This window comes from Bos indicus, chromosome 19, assembly GCF_029378745.1.
Source record: "Bos indicus isolate NIAB-ARS_2022 breed Sahiwal x Tharparkar chromosome 19, NIAB-ARS_B.indTharparkar_mat_pri_1.0, whole genome shotgun sequence".
NCBI classification, from domain to species: domain Eukaryota; kingdom Metazoa; phylum Chordata; class Mammalia; order Artiodactyla; family Bovidae; genus Bos; species Bos indicus.
The window spans coordinates 19,352,663-19,365,534 of record NC_091778.1 but is presented as its reverse complement, the minus strand read 5'-3'; the positions used below and the strand labels follow the sequence as shown (position 1 = coordinate 19,365,534).

At 39.1% G+C, this 12,872-nt stretch overlaps 1 protein-coding gene across 2 annotated transcripts in view; it reads left to right on the top strand.

The window, feature by feature from the left end:
• The first annotated feature begins 3,081 nt into the window (after nt 1–3,081).
• ATAD5 (ATPase family AAA domain containing 5) overlaps nt 3,082–12,872 on the top strand; it is a 36,875-nt gene continuing 27,084 nt past the window's right edge. Inside the window, exons 1-4 of one of the 2 annotated variants that reach the window (XM_019982203.2) lie at nt 3,082–3,544; nt 6,443–8,358; nt 9,332–9,428; nt 12,580–12,735. In XM_019982203.2, coding sequence (XP_019837762.2) covers nt 3,479–3,544; nt 6,443–8,358; nt 9,332–9,428; nt 12,580–12,735 — 2,235 coding nt within the window. In that variant the 5' untranslated portion in view covers nt 3,082–3,478. The remainder of the gene's footprint in view (nt 3,545–6,442; nt 8,359–9,331; nt 9,429–12,579; nt 12,736–12,872) is intronic. The other variant, XM_019982202.2, reaches the window with a different exon arrangement.

The following is a 12,872-nucleotide window of genomic DNA, read 5'->3' as shown; positions in this document are numbered from 1 at the left end:
TTCTTGCCTGGAGAATCCCAGGGACAGGGGAACCTGGTGGGCTGCCGTCTATGGCGTCGCACAGAGTCGGACACGACTGAAGTGACTTAGCATCGGCAGCAGTATTCCATGGAATGGATATACTGTTGATAGGTTGTTCCCAGATTTTCACTATTACAAATAAAGCATCTATGAACATTTGTGTACAAGTCTTCATAATTTAGCTATATTGGGAATGTGGGAGAAGAGGAAGAGTGGAGGGTGGTGTTACAAGAGAATTAAATCCTTCACCACCATAACAGAACATTAGTGAATACTGTTTACAATTGTTAGATCAAAAAATAGCTGTGTAAAGATATTGGATTATTTAAAGATAAGTAGATATTTATAGTGCTAGAAGAATTTTGAAAGTGGTTGCCTCTGGGAAATAGAACTGGGGGTTGAAATAGAAATTAGGTGTTTTTTTATTAAAAGCTTTGTGAAGCTCTTTGACATATTTAACCAAATACAGGCATTATTTGGATGAATATAAAAGCTAATAATAATTTTTAAAAGTAAGGATTAGCCAGATGAGGAAGATAACAGAAAACAACACAGGTACATTGTAAATGCTAAATTGCCATACAAATATGACTGCTCATTTAATTTAAAATTAATAAATGCCATAAGTTCCTAAATAAATTTGTGTAAAATACTAACTCAATATCTAAAAATAAATTCAGTGCAAATGCTTAACAACACAACACATTTTAAATATGTAGTTTTTTGGAAGATGAAAAAGCACTGCATACTCTGCTGCTGCTGCTGCTGCTGCTGCTGCTGCTGCTGCTAAGTCACTTCAGTCATGTCTGACTCTGTGTGACCCCATAGATGGCAGCCCACCAGGCTTCCCCATCCCTGGGATTCTCCAAGCAAGAACACTGGAGTGGGTTGCTATTTCCTTCGTCAATGCATGAAAGTGAAAAGTGAAAGTGAAGTCACTCAGTCCTGTCTGACTCTTAGCGACCCTATGGACTGCAGCCTACCATGCTCCTCCGTTCATGGATTTTCCAGGCAAGAGCACTGGAGTGGGGTGCCATTGCCTTCTCCGACTGCATACTCTAGAAACTAGCAATTCCACATCTAGGTGTGTATCCTGGAAAAGCACTACTTGTGTTCAAGGAGACAAGAAGGTTCATCAACTCACTATTTATCTAACAGAAAACTGAAGACAATTTAAACGATCATCGCTAAAGAAATGGGTAAATAAAAGGTGCATAACTGGGTGAAATGCTCGGGAATGAAAAAGAACGAATCAAGTGGACCTGTATCATGGCTAGGTCTTGAAGACAACGGGGAAAAAAAAAATTGCTGAGTGATATTTACGTTGCTACCTTCTATGTAAAGAAAAACAAAGCTAAAGATTTTTCTACAGATATGCTTGTATGTACTTTTACATACATCTATTTATACGTAGAATACCGGATCGAACCCGGGATTCTTTACCGTCTGAGCCACCAGGGAAGCCCCCCCAAAGAAAGTCTGCAATACTATCCACCAAATAGGTAATATTGGCTGCCTTTGCGGCTAAGAGGAAGAAACTGAATTTGGGGGTGGAAATCAGAGAGACTTTCAGTTTTTTTCAGTAATTTTCTAATCGATTCCTCCTCTTCCGCCCCCCAACTCTAGCTCCGCCTCCTGCTCCTCCTCTTCTCCGTTCTCCTAGAGAGTATTCTTATTCTACACGAGTTATAAACAAATGAAACCAAAACAACAAAACAGTTTATACTTAGAAGTGCAGTCTCCCTTCCTGTAAAACCTTATCAAGGTTAACAATTTTCAAAGAGAATGTAATTACCACTAATTTCATTGGAGACATTTGTACTCTTTATGTTGTCCAGACAATAGCAAATACCATAATGATAGACGCAGTTACTCAACAGTTAAAATCAGTTTGCATAACCCGATGAACAAGGTGGCCTCTCGCTCTCATTTGATAGGTCTGTTTACATGTCTTGTTTCAGCTCTTACACATCGTGTAGTTATGCACTCAAACAAAATAAATACAGTGTGTAAATTGCAAGTGTCATGTAAAAAAATGTAAAGCTAAACGTATGTATGAAAACAATGCAAAAGATATATGAAATTATCGTGACTACAAACTAGCATACTGATGGTTGCTGCTAAGTCACTTCAGTCGTGTCCGACTCTGTGCGACCCCATAGACGGCAGCCCACCAGGCTCCCCCGTCCCTGGGATTCTCCAGGCAAGAATACTGGAGTGGGTTGCCATTTCCTTCTCCAATGAATGGAAGTGAAAAGTGAAAGTGAAGTCGCTCAGTCGTGTCCGACCCTCAGCGACCCCATGGACCGCAGCTTTCCAGGCTCCTCCGTCCATGGGATTTTCCAGGCAAGAGTACTGGAGTGGGGTGCCATTGGTACCCAGGGACAATTCGGACACATGCCAGCCTGCTGAGGCGATAACCGCGGGCTCGTAGCTGCTCGCGCGGACAAAATCCACTGGAATAAATGAGTTCAATTAGGACTAAAAAGTCGAAGAGACACACACACACACACACACAAAATAAATAGGAAAAAAACTGAAAAAAAAAAGAGTAGAGAAAAAAAAAAAAGAGTAGAAAGTAGAAATCTTGGACCCCCAAGTGGGCGTGTCTAGAGGTAGGACGCTTGCCAAAATAACCTTTTAGTTCCTGTGAGAGGAGTGTAATCAATCATTATTCCTTTTTCGATATTTCTCGAATTTTCACTTTTAAATAGGGGCTAATCTGGGGCATCAAAATATAGGGGTTTAGGGAATTCCTGGCCTAAACCAGTGGTTGGGACTCCGCGTTTTCACTACTGAGGATGCCGGTTCAATTCTTGGCGGGGTAACTAAGATCCCACAGGCGGCCAAAAAAAAGTATACGGTTTTAATTTTGCCACCAAGTGACTTAGTCAAAGCACATCCTCATTCGTGAAACTGGGCGTTAGAAGTTTGAAATCGGCAAACTCCCCGGTACTTTTAGATTCTCGATCAAACAGTCCCGCCTCCCGCAGGTTTGGCAAAGAAGTATTTTGGCCCTCTGGGCGCACCGTCCGCGCAGCGTCCGGAAGCAACCTAAGCTCCGCCCCCTGCGCTCCAGTCGGCGCGAAAACCCAATTGACAAGAACTCCCTCCGAAGCCCAGGGGTTGGTTCTGCGTTCGACCTGCTTTTCCCGCAGGACCCCCAGCCCCGATCACATAGGACTGGAGCTCCCGCCTCGGGGGCACCCCACGCTCACCAACCACGCCCGAGGGTTCTCGCTGCCCGCGCTTTCTTACCGCCTCTTCCCGCGTTCGACTCGGCTGAGCTGGGCCCAGCCTCTGCGACCACCCCGGGCCGTGGGCGCGGGGGAGTCCGAGGTGGACCCCGCGGCCCAGGTCCTCGCTCCTGCTGGAGTCGGCCGCCTCCATGGCCTCCCGACAAGCCGGGCAGGGCCGCTCAAGGTCCTAGGAACTGGTATTCCGGAAAGGAGGGAGCATGGTGGGGGTCCTGGCCATGGCGGCGACAGCTGCTCCCCCTCTGGTGAAGGAGTACGAGATTGAGGTGAGCTTGGATATCTCCGTTTGTGAGGAGTGATCCCAGTTTAGGATCTATGAGGGCAAAGGAGGGACCTGGTGAGGCCTCACAGAGTTGTGACATTGTGTGCAACAACTGCTGGGGTGTATCATTTCTTGAAGACGTGATAGGTCCTGACAAACGTTAGGACTGTGAGATGTTTGCGGGGACTTCAGGATGCCTAGTTAAGGACCAGATCCTGAAATGTTGAAACTGGCTGTTTTGGACTTGGTTAGTGTCATGAAGGATCCTATGGTCTAGTTTGAGTTCATGATAAGGAAGCAGATAACTTTAACATTGAAAAGAATCTTTGAGTTCTACTTGTCCACCCAAATCCATCTGCTCTGGGAATACCGATTAGATTGTCACTACAGGAGTCAAACAGAACCCTTCATTTAAAAATCACTTTCTCATTCTTCTATAGCTTAAAATACTGCAGTTAGAAGTCCCACCTTGCCATACTGTTATTCTATTGTGTTCATCAAGTTTCAGTGAAATGTACTAGCAGTTGTTATAAAGAGCTTCTAACACCATGAAGTAGTGAAGTAGCATCTTAAAGTGGATGGTTGCTATATTTTTACACCTTTTCATCTCAGGCTCGCATTCTGTCTGCCGTACGTATGCACTGTATGTATGTCCTTGAAGTGAGCCAAGATGTATAGTCACTTATGTAACTGGGACTCTTTCTGTTTAGAATTGAGTTCTGTTGTCTACTTGTTATTAGGTGTTATGCTGGTGCTTGTTTGCTAAATCAAGGCACTTGCTCTGCTTGTCTTAGGTGTGAAAAAGAACTTTTAATACTGGAATCACACAGTTCTTGCTTTTTGTTTGGGCAGTTTTCCCATCTTTTTGTTACAGTTTCTGTTTTTGCTGCCCGGCTTAGAGGGTTATTTCACAGTAATATTTACTGTTCAGTATTGGAAGGGTATATCAACTCTGTGATGAGGTGTTATTATCTGTATTCTGTGGATGAGAGATTAAGTAGTAATTAAAAGTAAGTTAAACTAGGTTGTTGTTGTTCAGTCATTAAATTGTGTCTGACTCTTTGTGGCCCCATGAATTGCAGCATGCCAGGCTTCCCTGTCCTTCACTATCTCCCTGTGTTTGCTCAAACTCACATCCATTGAGTCAGTGATGCCATCCAACCATCTAAATTAGGTTAGAAGAAGTAAATTAGAAAATTAAAAATAATTTGCTTAAGGTTCCACACTAGTAGATGACAGAACCAGCACTTGAACTTAGATCTGCCTAACTCCAGAGCCCATGGTATACCGCCTCTGATACCATTTCAGGATAGTAATACTAACAACCACTAGCATTTTCTTCTAATACATGTATCTCTTCATTTTAAGAGGTAAAATTTTAATCTGTCTGTAATTTATTTTGCCTTATATTTATCCAAAGGGTTAGAAATTGGCCCCAATAGTTTCTGTTAACTACTTCTTTGCCCAGTGACTTGAGTGCTATTGTTATCATATGCCAATTCTTAAATATCTAAGTCTTTTTCTGGTTTTCTAATCGGTTCTGTTCAGTTGCCTATTCGTGCATCAGTGCTATGCTTTAATCATGATAGCTTTATAATACATGTACATTTTCCAGAAGTATAATTTCTCGATTACTTATGTTTTTTAAAAAAAGGTTTCCTTGTTATTCTGGCAAGTTTATTCTAACAAATGAACTGAAGGAAATTAAAAATAACAAAAAGACTGATGGAGTTTTTTAATAAGGGCAAAGACTGATGGAGTTTTTTTATAAGGGCAATGAATAGTGTAGGAGTCAGGCAGTAACTGTTTTAATCAGTTCAGTTCAGTCGGTCAGTCATGTCTGACTCTGCGACCCCATGGACTGCAGCACTCCAGGTTTCCCTGTCCATCGGCAACTCCTAGAGCTTGCTCAAACCCATGTCCATCGAATCGGTGGTGCCATCCAACCACCTCATCCTCTGTTGTCCCATTCTCCTCCCGCCTTCAGTCTTTCCCAGCATCCGGGTAAAACTCCAAAGTGCTGGTGTTTTAGTTTCAGCATCAGTCCTTCCAATGAATATTCAGGACTGATTTCCTTTAGGATTGACTGGTTTGATCTCCTTGCAGTCCAAGGGACTCTCAAGAGTCTTCTCCAACACCATAGTCAAAAGCATCCATTCTTTGGCTCTCAGCTTTCTTTATAGTCCAACTCTTACATCCATACATGACTACTGGAGAAACCATAGCTTTGACTAGACAGACCTTTGTCAGCAAAGTAATGTCTTTGCTTTTTCATGTGCTGTCTAGGTTGGTCATAGCTTTTCTTCCAAGGAGCAAGCATCTTTTTTTGTTTTAACAGCATATTAAAATACTGGAAAATCTTATTTATTTGTAGTAAGTGCCCACTATAATTTTTGCTTAATTAGTAAATTTTGGAATCCTAGGCTTGTTCCCTGTGTACCTGTTTCTTCGAAATAGAATAATTTGTTTACTTTTAGCTAAAAAACCATAAAGGAAATGGAAACTATTTATAAAGTTCCTATCATGGGTCAGACTTTATGTGTTTGTATGTAACATGTTTATTGCAAATTCTGTTGGAGTGTGTGGTACTATTTGAAGGTTATTAAATGAACAGAGGCCAGCAGTAATTAATGTATTTGTACACAAATATAGTGTCCTTGAAACTTTCTATTGAAGTATACATACAGTAAAGTACACAAGTTATAATTGTGTAACTCACTGTGACATTGAGATTTGATTGTAGGTTTAAGTTTAAAGTTCTTTTTCTTCCTAATATATCATGTTTATCAAGTAAGGAAGCCTTCTTTTTTTTTAATTCCATTACATAAAATAATAAATCCATGTTTAAACTTTATAGTATTTTGCTTGAAATAAGGGCTTTTTTCTTCTTTTAAATTGATAGGCATGCAAGAAGCGAAGGAAAGACGATGACAGAACTTCTTGCAGAACAATCACAAAGTATTTATCACCCGTGGGGAAGACTGGAGACAGGGTTTTCTCTCCACCCAAATCCAATAATATTCTGGATTACTTTAGAAAGACTTCATTCACAAATGAGAAGACTCAGACAACAAAAAAGTGCAAGACAAAGCCATCCACACCATTGCCTGCTGACAGTGGCAAAGACTGTTTGGAAATGCTCTCAAATACGCAGTGTAAGAAGAGAAGAAAGAGACTAAGTTTATCTCATCGACTAAGTAGTATTAAAACTGAACATAAAACTCCAATTGAAATTAACAGTGATGAGAGCAAAGAAGACTGTAGTTTAGATAATGATTTTGTGGAAAGTACTACTTCCGCTTTACTTGACAAGAAACATGTCGAGGTACTTGCAGAAAGTATTCAAAGTCTCAAAAAGCAATCAAGCACTGTGACCTCCAGAAAAAGTTCTAAGAGAGTAAATCCTAAACATGGGCCCTCAAAAAAAGATCGCAGAACACTGAGAAAAAGGAAGCACAGAGAGGTCATAGATCTATCTGAAAGCTTATCCTTAGCAGAGGAACTAAATTTCCTTAAAAAAGATGGTAACAACAGTAAACAGATAAGGCCTTCCCTAACTAATGAAATCAAAAGTACTGTAAATGATGCTGAGCCTAGAGATCAAATAACTGAAATAGTCCCATTAAAAGATAGTACAATAACTGTCTCATATGAGGAATTTTTAAAAAGTCACAAGGAAAATGAAGTGGAGCAGACACCAGACTCTACAGTGTCAATTTGTATTCCTTCTGAAACTGTTGAGGATACAGTCAGAAGTGGTTCTGTGAGTGACCTTGAAACCTATGAAATTTCCCAGCAGACCCGCTTTAAGACAGTCACTGTTCTCGCGCAAGTTCACCCTATCCCCCCAAAAAAGACAGGAAAAATACCCTCCATTTTCTTGAAACAAAAGCAGGTGGAAATGGAAAGTAGTCTTTCTGATCCTGAGAATGAACAGGCAGTTCAGAAAAGAAAATCTAACGTTGTTATACATGAGGAAGAACTAGAATTGGCGGTGTTGGAAGCTGGAAGCTCTGATGCTGTGAAACCTAAATGCACTCTAGAAGAAAGACAACAGTTTATGAAAGCATTTAGGCAGCCAGTATCAGATACACTTAAAAATGGAGTCAAAAAGTCTTCTGATAAGCAGAAAGAGCTCAATGAAAAATCTTTAAATGAGGAAGAAAGAGATAATCATTCTAAAAAAGTCATGGAAAATCCTAATATCCAAATGGTTTCAAATCCTGGCAGTTCACAGCCCCACACTGATAAAGGGAGTTTTCCTAAGAAGAAAAGTAAAACACTGAAGAAAAAGAATAAAAAAGTGTTAGAGACTGTTGGTATTCCAGCTGAAAATAGAGAGGGAAATACTCAGGAAAAAGAAACAACTCTTTCCTTTAAAGAGAAGCAAAATCAAAACAGTCTTAGAATGAGTTTAAGACAAAAGAAAACAGAACTTTTCAAAAACAGCACATTATTGAACAGTGAAAGCCTTGTTTGTGAACGTACAGCAAATGATGACCCTCTAAAGATTTCCTCTCTGTGTAATAATAAGTCTTCAAAAAAAACCAGCTTACCAGTTAAGGATAAGGTTATACAATCTAAAGCTGAGACTGAAGATAGCTTGGGAAATGTTTCTACACCCAAATCAAGCAGAAGATCTGTAAGAAGTAGCAGCACGCCTGCCACAATAATCGTTCGAGGTACTGATTCTGAAGATGCGCAAGACGATAGTCCGGTCAAAGCTTCTACTCCAAAAGCAGCCAGCTTATCAGAGAAGCATCGCTTATATACAGCGGAATTAATAACAATACCTTCTGATTCAGAGAGTCCTATTAGGTAAAAGTTCTGTTTTGTTCTCAGGTTCTGAATATTCTGTGTAAGTTATTAGATTCGAAGGAAAAGATGTCAAGCACTGGAGAGTAGTTTGGTGTTTTTTTTCCCCCTAGAACACAGCTTATTTATAAGAAAAAGAAAACAGGGTTTCAAAAATGTTGCTTATTTTCCATACTTAAAGTCATGCATGCTTTCAGAGGAATTCTGGATGTATTTTAGATGAGCTTTACACTCTTGTTTATCATAGTTGCTAATTCCTGGAGGAATATCCTTCAAATAAGAATTCTGTGCATTTAGCAAACATGAGATTAAAAATAAGTTATAGAACTTTAGGTAAACTGAGCCGTATACTATGAGATATATACTTGCATGCTGGTTCTGGCTAATGTAAGATTTTTGAAGTGAAGTTGAGTGAAAGTTGCTCAGTCCTGTCTGTCTCTGTGACCCCATGGACTGTAGTCCATAGAATTCTCCAGGCCAGAATGCTGGTGTGAGTAGCCTTTCCCTTCTCCAGGAGATCTTCCCAACTCAGGGATCGAACCCAGGTCTCCCACATTGCAGGCGGATTCTTTACCAGCTGAGCCACAAGGGAAGCCCAAGAGTATTGGACCAGGTAGCCTACCCCTTCTCCAGGGGATCTTCCTGACCCAGGGATGGAACTGGTGTCTCCTGCATTGCAAGCAGATTCTTTACCAACTGAGCTATCAGGGAAGATATGAAAGATCTTAGGGACTAATTTTCTGGAAAACTTAGGATTTACAAAAGAAGCTTTATGTTTTCTAAGAGTTTAACATTGAGTTTGGCTTACATTTGAACCAGTAACTTGAAACTAATGGAGGGTTTGATTTTTTTTGTTTTCTACTTCAGAACTGTCTAGAAATTAGAGCTCTAGCTAGTTGTTTACTATATTTAATTGAAATTCTTAGACGTTATAATCATAAAAATATTTGTCAATATCTTTCTGGCTTGCTTTCAGAATGAAATTCACCAGAATTAGTACTCCAAAAAAATCTAAGAAAAGGTCTAAGAAATCTGAAGCTGCTGATGAAGATTTTGAAACTCAGACTAGAAAGGTAATTGAAATATTAGGGAGTCCTGTAAGTGGTATTCTGTTTTCTAAAACAACCACCACTACTTTTGGAAGTGATACGCCAAAAGAAGATTCACGTAATTCATAGACTGGTTTATGTTAACTACAACCCTTTACTATTTTTGACTATTCACTCCGTGAGTTAGCTTATTAAAAGATCAATATATCTTATTGTGAGATGAAAGCAATTGATGAAGACCGTGTAGTTTACTTAGAAAAGGTGTTCTTTTTTTTTTAATTTATTAATTTATCTATTTATTTAGGCTTGTCCAGGTCTTGGTTGCAGCATGTGCTGTCTTTAGTTGGAGCGTGCAAACTCTTAGCTGTGGCATGGGAGATCTAGTTCCCCGACTAGGGGTTGAACCTCCACCCCCTGCATTGGGAGTGCAACGTTTCAGCCACTAGACCACCAGGAAAGTCCCAGAAAAGGTGTTCTTAATCACAATTATATTCCAATCATTTTCCTTAAGGCTGGTTACAGAAATAAGCATGATTGAATTTTTGTTTTATTTCTCTAGAGTAGAGGCTAAAAAGTGGGGTCTCTCAACCCTGGTACTGTTGACATTATGGGCTGGATAATTCTTTGTTGTGGGGGACTGTCTCATGCATTATGGGGTGTTTAACAGTAACCCTGGCGTCTACACATGAGATGCCAGTGGCAGTCCAACTTGCCCAGCATTGGCAACCAAAAATATCTCCAGACATTACTAAATATCCCCTGGAGGGAAAAATCACCCCCAGTTGAAAACCACTACCACTATCCTGAATGGAAAATGTGTAGGAATAGTTTAGCTGCTTTTGTAAAATAGACTGCTTATCCCCTCCCTGAGAGAATTGGATTCTCCCTTGGGTGAATAGATACAAGTGTGTGTGGGGGTCTAAAAAGCTACCAGGGTAATTCTAATGTAATTCTTGGGAGAAAGCCCTTGCCACAGAAAGTTGGTATCTCCTTTGTTTTTCTTTAACAACTGTCTTTTTTTTTTTTGATAGCTTATCACATTTCAGGTATTATGCTTGGTACTCGTACCATTAATCTCATGAAGTAAATATTTAGCCCTCTTTTGAAGGACAGTGGTTCCAAAGAAGGTTTTTGAGAGTTGAACATTTTTGAGAGTTGAAGTGATACACAGTGCATTTTAAGCTGGGGGCAGGGGAAGAGGGCTACCAGAAGCTGATAAATAGGAAGAAAGTAGAGAACTGTCAGGACGGAAGTTCCTGTTGTAGTAGGAGTAAGTAAGAGCTGGGAGGACAGGCAGCTCGGTCACAAAGGAGGGTATTGGAAACGACTATTTTTTGAGGTGATAGGATTATGGTTGATTTTAATTTTCTTCATTTTTCTGTTTTTCTATAAATAAGAACTTTTAAAAACTTTTATCAGAAAAATAACTTATTACGAAAAAAAAAAAATTTCAAGTAATAGTAGAACTTGCCAAAATGCACGTGTATTTTTTTCCCAAGCATTTACTAAAACAGATCTCTTTGTTAACTGGTTCAGTGATGGAGTTGTTAATTTAGATTAAGCTGGATTATTACCCTAAGGTTTATCACCAGCCTGTCAAAAATTTTGCTACCAGAACAACAGATATCTATCACTCTACTCCTGTAAGCAAATCCCTAACATTCCTAACCTCCTTATGTACTGAATACCCATGCCTGTTCTTTATTTTTTTATGCCTATTCTCTTTAACATTTTTTAAAAAACATTTTAAAAGTTTTGAAGAAATACCAAACGTTTGTTTAAAAAGCACAGTAGTATATACATATAAAAGTGAAAACTTTTTAAATTTTTTTCTCTCTTATTCTGTAAGGGTAACCCACTTTTAATAGTTACAAGTTTATTAGTCCAGACTTTTTCCTGTGCTTAAACAGATATGTCATTTTTAAAAGAGATCGTATAATGTAAACTGTTTTATAGCTTGTTTGCAATATGTTTTTAATACAAATGTAAAACCTTGTAAAACTCAAAATATGGAAAACATAATCTGGAAGATAATATTTGAATACACAGAGTGGCTTAGTACATCAGTGACAGAGCCAGACCTGCAGGGTAGACTTTGCTCTTTTCTATGCCTACTGCCCTTTCAATTTCTCTCCAGAGGATTCAGCCTAAAAGTGACTAAAAACAAAGAAAAGATGCCATGAAGATGGAAATAACCAACCATTCCAATCTATACAGACATCTTTTTTTTTTTTTTTTTAATTTTTATATACGGTCATCTTTCTGGGTGTTTTTTAACAAATGTAATTATATTTATCTGGATAGATTTCAAGTAAACAAATGAAGGCAAACCAAGTATAATTAGACACATTTTAATTTCATTTCCATGGTAAAATGTGAATAGGCATTTTTTTGGTCCTGTATTTGGTGTGATCTGTGATTATATTTTTCCATTATGTATATATTTAGTGGATTTCAGTTTTTAGAGCACTTTCAGGCTCATAGAAAAACTGAGCTAAAGGTACAGGTTTCCCATATACCCTATGCTGCCACACAGGCAAAGCCTCCCCCATTATCAATATCAGAATAGTGCATTTGTTATCATTGATGAACTTACATTGATACATCATTATCACCCAAGGTCCATGGTTTATTTATTTTTAAGTCTTTCCAAAAAACATTTATTTATTTATTTAGGACTTACTTTGCAAGAGCTGTGTCTAGTTGCAGCAAGTGGGGCCTACTTCTTGTTGCGGTGCCCAGCATTCTCTTGTGGGGCCCAGGCTCTAGAGCTCTGGCTTCAGCAGTTGTGGGAATGGGCTTAGTTGTTCCGTGGCATGTAGAATCTTCTTGGACCAGGGCTCGAACCCATGTCCCCTGCATTGGCAGGCAGATTCTTATCCATTCCGCCACCAAGGAAGTCCCCATAGTTTAAGTTAAGGCTTACTCTTGGTGTTGCATAATCTGTGGGTTTAGATAAATGTATACTGACATGTATCCACCATTATAATAATAGTACCATCCAGAGTAGTTTTGCTGCCTTAACAATCCTCTGTGCTCTGCCTATTCATCCCTTCCTTTTCCCCTGACAACCACCTGTCTTTTTACTGCCTCTAAAGTTTTGTCTTTTCTGTTTTTTCTATTATTAAATATAATTTGCCAGAAACCTAAATTATTATTTCACATTTGTTTTTAGGTAAGCCGTGCTTCAAAAAATGTATCAAAAGCAAAACAATTGATCGAAAAAGCAAAAGCTTTGCATATTAGTAAGTCAAAATCTACTGAAGAAGTAGTGACACCTTTAAGACGTTCGTCTAGACATCAGACGCTTCCTGAAAGATCAGAAACAGAAGTAAGTATTACAGATATTTAGTGGTATAAATTTTGTTCTCTTCTGTTTGAAATGAGAGAAGGAAACCATTATAAAATTATAAGAGAGAGTACTTGTAGGAAGCCTTGAAGTGGTAGGAAGAATATAATTTTCCATTC